At 56.2% G+C, this 5,231-nt stretch overlaps 1 protein-coding gene across 1 annotated transcript; it reads left to right on the top strand.

Moving 5' to 3' along the window:
- The first annotated feature begins 2,195 nt into the window (after positions 1-2,195).
- Positions 2,196-4,601, top strand: ELFN2 (extracellular leucine rich repeat and fibronectin type III domain containing 2). Its single transcript, XM_074983873.1, has one exon. It carries the CDS (start codon positions 2,196-2,198, stop codon positions 4,599-4,601), a length of 2,406 nt encoding a protein of 801 aa, XP_074839974.1.
- Positions 4,602-5,231: the final 630 nt, after the last annotated feature.

Here is a 5,231-nt window from a genome sequence, read left to right as displayed (position 1 = left end):
GGGAAGGGGGTCTTTTCCTCCATCTTGCCCATTGGATTCAGCCCTACCTCTGTCCTTCCCTCATTCCTCCCTCCTGCCTCTCTCCCCCTTGGCTCTTGGCTTTCCTTGCTGGGTAATTGAATATGCAAGTGTCTCTCTCTCTCTGACACCATCTCCGATCCCTTAATCCAGCTGCCCTGGTAATTCTGCAGCCCCAGATTGGCTCAGATCTCTCCATAGACGTCAGCCTCCTGCCTCAGAGGGTAGCTTTTCTTCCCTGTTCCCCCCTGCCCCTTCGTCCTTCTATTGCTGCCCAGCAGGGCTCTGCACTGGAAATGGGCTGGGCTTTAGCAGGGAAGGTTTTAGCCATCTCTTTAGTGAGTATCCCTGGAAAAACAGGAGTGAAGACAGAATTTTTAATCTTAAGTAATCGAGGTGCATTTGTCTCTTATTTCTGACAGCTCCCTGCACCTGGGCCCTGGCTGGGAAATGGGAGCGATTCCTTACTCCCAGTAGAGGGCACTTTGCCAAGGCTGAGGCTAAGGAGACAGTCGTGTGGTGAAGGGGGATGTGTCAGCAGCGGGTGCTCCTGGATAGTAGGAGATGGAGACGCAGGGCCAGAGAGAGGAGACTTAAACGGCTCCTTGGCCCCAGCTGGGGTTTTCTGGCAAAAGTGGGATGTGTTGACAGCCCCGGAGGGGACGGGCTCCAGCATGGAGCAGGGAGGCTGTTGGCTTGATGGCAGTAGGGGGCGCTGTTCACCAGCTCTGCTGGCCTGAGCCTGGGGAGCACAGTAATGTTTCCCGGCTACCAGCTGGGGGTGCTCTCCCCAGGGTGGGGTAAAGTGGCTGGTGAGCCTTTCCCTCCATCCCCCTGCAGCCAGCTGGAGTTTTTTAAGTAGCCTGGGCAGGAAATAGTTTGGTCTCCCTCCCTGGCAATAGGTACCAGGATAGCCCAAATTAATACAGCACCTGCTGTCCTGGCCTCTCATCCCAGGGTGTGGCTCCGTATTCTTGTCCCATGTCAAGTCCGGGAGCCCTCTGCCCCTGGGCTCTAACAACGCTCCCCTCTGCTCCAGCCTGGGCCTCCAGCACTCGCAGTTCCTGCTTCTAAACGTCCCTCTCCGAGCCCTGCTGGCAAAGCCCATCTTTCCCCCCCGGCCCTTGCCTGCATGGAGACGAGGGAATTATTTTCGGAATGCGAGCAGTTATACAACCAATGAATTATTTATTGTTTTGCATCAAGGAAAAAAACCCCATTTAGTTGGGGTTCTTATTTATTTATCATCAGCGGGCACGCACGCGCCTGTGTGTGTACCGCGCGGTTTCCGTTCTCCGCACCCTCAGCCGAAGCTCCTTGGGGTTGGGTTGGCTCAGGTTGTGTTTTCTTTATGAGCTGGAGTTTTAAGCTGATCATAATACAGCTGCGTCCCTCCCTCTCTTCCAGCCCCTGCTCCCCCCAACCAGCCTGTGATTCCATTACATAAGAAAACCCAAGTACCCTTCTGGCTATCACTGATACAAGATTATGTTGCAAGCGTTCTCTTTGCCAAGACTTACCAGTGTATCAGGCAATATCGCCTCCCCCGGTTCCCCTGCAATGCTCTCCGTTCTGCTTCTCCCTGTCCCCAAGAAACTAACAAACCTAGCTGTCTTTTTCCGTATTTCAAAGACCCCCTATTGATGCCTTCTCTTGTCTCTCATGTGTTTCCTTTCCAGATTCCAGTGACAGATGGATCTCTTGCACGCTCGCTCTCTAGCTCTCGCTCTTTCTGTTTGTGAGATCTGAAGTTCTGAAGTGTCTCCGAGGGGACCCAGGAAAAGGGAAGGAGGAATTAGCCAGGGAGCCCAGCGACAGCAGAGGAGTCACCTCGCAGTGGAGGGGGGGAAAGCAGGGTGGGTGCGGGGGGGTGTTGTTCCTGAGCCTCGAAGGAGCTTTGTTGTTTGAGTTTTGGTTCGGTTTGGAAGAGAAGCACAGATTCCTCCCCACCTCCCTTGGCCAGGATCGGGAGCAGCAGGAGAGTGGATTTTGCCCCCTGCTGCTCTGCAAAGAGAGGGAAAAGGAAAATGTTGGTGAGGGCACCGGACAGAACTGAGGTGACTGTGCCCTCCTATCGCTAACCACCGAGGGCACGTCGGCTCTCATCCCTCCCCTTGCTTTTCGGAAGCCTGTGTTCTTTTTTGCCCCCGGGGGGAGGTGGAGCGCCGCACCCGAACATGCTGCGTCTGAGCTTGTGGGCGGCCGCCCTGCTCTGCATGTTCTACCCCGGCAGGGTGCGCGGTGACTGCTGGCTGATCGAGGGAGACAAGGGCTACGTGTGGCTGGCCATCTGCAGCCAGAACCAGCCTCCCTACGAGACCATCCCCCAGCACATCAACAGCACGGTGCACGACCTGCGCCTGAACGAGAACAAGCTCAAAGTGGTGATGTACTCCTCCCTTAGCCGCTTCAGCAACCTCACCGACCTGAACCTGACCAAGAACGAGATCTCCTACATCGAGGACGGGGCCTTCCTGGGGCAGGCCAACCTCCAGGTTCTGCAGCTGGGCTACAACAAGCTCACCAACCTGACGGAGGGCATGCTGCGTGGCATGGCCAGGCTGCAGTTCCTCTTTGTGCAGCACAACCTCATCGAGGTGGTCACGCCCGCTGCCTTCTCTGAGTGCCCCAGCCTGATCAGCATCGACCTGTCCTCCAACCGGCTCAGCAGGCTGGAGGGGAACACCTTCACCAGCCTGAGCAACCTGATGGTGTGCGAGCTAGCCGGCAACCCCTTCAACTGCGACTGCAGCCTCTACAGCTTCCTCACCTGGCTGGTGGTCTTCAACAACGTCACCAAGAACTATGACCGGCTGCAGTGTGAGACGCCCCGGGAGTTTGCTGGCTACCCGCTTCTGATGCCTCGACCGCACCACAACCGCAACGCCATCACCGTCTTCCAGTCCATGTGCCGAGGTGGCACCATCCCGTCCCTCTCACGGATCAACCCCTCCCCCTACACTCCTGACTCCCAGAGAGACCCGGATGAGAACTCAGGAACCACCCCCGAAGACATCCCCTCAGACATGCTCCCCACCTTCTCCACCACGGACTCCTCATTCAACCCCAGCATCAAGCTGCACCATGTGACCATCACTTCAGCCACCCTGGTGGTGACGATCCCCTCGCCCTTCAGCAAGATGTATGTGCTGGTCCAGTACAACAACAGCTACGTCTCCGATGTCACACCGCTGAAGAACAAGAAGGAGTATGTCACCCTGAGCAAGCTGAAGGCACACACCGACTACACCTTCTGCGTGGCCTCCATCCGCAACTCCAAGCGCTACAACCACACCTGCCTATCCTTCGCCACCAGGAGCAAGGGGACGGAGGACCCAGTGCCCAATACCTCCACCACCACTCACTATATCATGACCATCCTGGGCTGCCTCTTTGGGATGGTCATTGTCCTGGGGGTGGTGTACTACTGCCTGCGGAAGCGAAGGATGCAGGAGGAGAAGCAGAAGTCCCTCAACGTCAAGAAGACCATCCTGGAGATGCGCTATGGCTCGGACATAGACACCAGCTCCATCGTCCACTCTTCACAGAAGCTGGGCGAGCCGCCCGTCATCCCCGTCTCACGGATGTCCTCCATCCCTTCCATGATCGGGGAGAAGCTGCCCCCCTCCAAGTCAATAGAGGCTGGGATGGAGACTCCCAAAGTCACCACCAAGGGCAACTACATTGAGGTGCGGACAGGGGGCGGGGATGGGCTGGAGCGAGCCCAGCGGGATGATGATCTGCGTGAGCTTGACAACGGCCAAGGTTCGGCAGCTGAGATCTCCACCATCGCCAAGGAGGTGGACAAAGTCAACCAGATCATCAACAACTGCATCGACGCCCTCAAGCTGGACACGGCCTCCTTCCTTGGAGGAGGAAGCGGTGTTGATTCTGACATGGCCTATGAATGCCAGTCCATCCCGGCTGGTTCCTCTGGTGGGCTGGAACGGCCTGGCTTCCTGTCGCCACCTTACAAGGAGAGCTCCCACCACCCCCTGCAGCGCCAGCTGAGCGCGGATGCAGCTGTGGCCAGGAAGACCTGCAGTGTCTCATCCAGCGGCTCCATCAAGAGTGCCAAGGTCTTCAGCCTGGACGTGCCCGACCACCCGCCAATGAGCAAGTCGGATTCCAAGTACATTGAGAAGGGCAGCCCACTCAACAGCCCCCTGGATCGTCTTCCCCTGGTGTCCCCGGGCGCCATCCACCACCTGGAGGTAAAACCATCCTACCATTGTAGTGAGCACCGTCATTCCTTCCCAGCCCTGTACTACGAGGAGAGCGCCGACACCCTGAGCCAACGGGTGTCGTTCCTTAAGCCGCTCTCCCGCTCCAAGAGGGACTCCACATACTCCCAGCTCTCCCCCAGACACTACTTCTCGGGCTACTCCTCCAGCCCCGAGTACTCATCCGAGAGCACCCACAAGATCTGGGAGCGCTTCCGGCCTTACAAGAAGCACCACCGGGAGGAGGTTTACATGGCGGCCGGCCATGCCCTGCGGAAGAAAGTCCAGTTTGCAAAGGACGAGGATCTGCATGACATCCTGGATTACTGGAAAGGAGTCTCTGCTCAGCAGAAGTTGTGACTTTCTTTTTAAAAGGAAAGAAAAACAAAAAAATCCAACGACCACCAACAAAAGAACCACTTGACTGTGATCAAAAACCGAACAGCCCCCTTTCCCCTGACAAAAACAAACTGAGAACCGTTTCTTAAAAAGTTTACAAAAAAAGAAAAAAAAAAAGCAAACAAAAAACAAACTCCCGCAATGAATTGTCTCTCCTGTGTTACAGGGACCACTCTTCCTCCTGCAGCTGGTTGGGAGGAGCTGCCTGCTTTGACACTGTGGTAATGACGCTGGGGGTCTGGTGGGAGGGAAGGGCGAAGGGGGAGAGAGGCATGGGGAGCAGAGAAGGATGCTAACTGGGCCTAGACTAAACCGCTAACTATCGCTTTTATGTTCCTGTTGTTATTTTGTTCCAAATTGCAGGGGGGAGGAGCTAAGGGTAAGGATGGGGCTTCTGCTTGCTCCCTGGGGCAGCCCCCATCATGCGTGCTCATCGAGAGAAAGTGGGGGATTTCACAAAGCAAAGGGCTCCCTCCTTGGCATTTTATGGTGTTGGGGACTGGGGTCTTCAAGGTGTCCTCCCACCTTCCCAGGAGGTGTGGGGTTTGTACAGACTCTAGCATGTAACTAGAGACTCTCCCCTTTCCCTCC

The sequence above is a fragment of the Carettochelys insculpta genome, chromosome 1 (genome assembly GCF_033958435.1).
Source record: "Carettochelys insculpta isolate YL-2023 chromosome 1, ASM3395843v1, whole genome shotgun sequence".
In the NCBI taxonomy this organism is placed as follows: Eukaryota; Metazoa; Chordata; order Testudines; family Carettochelyidae; genus Carettochelys; species Carettochelys insculpta.
This window is presented reverse-complemented; position numbering and strand designations above follow the sequence as displayed.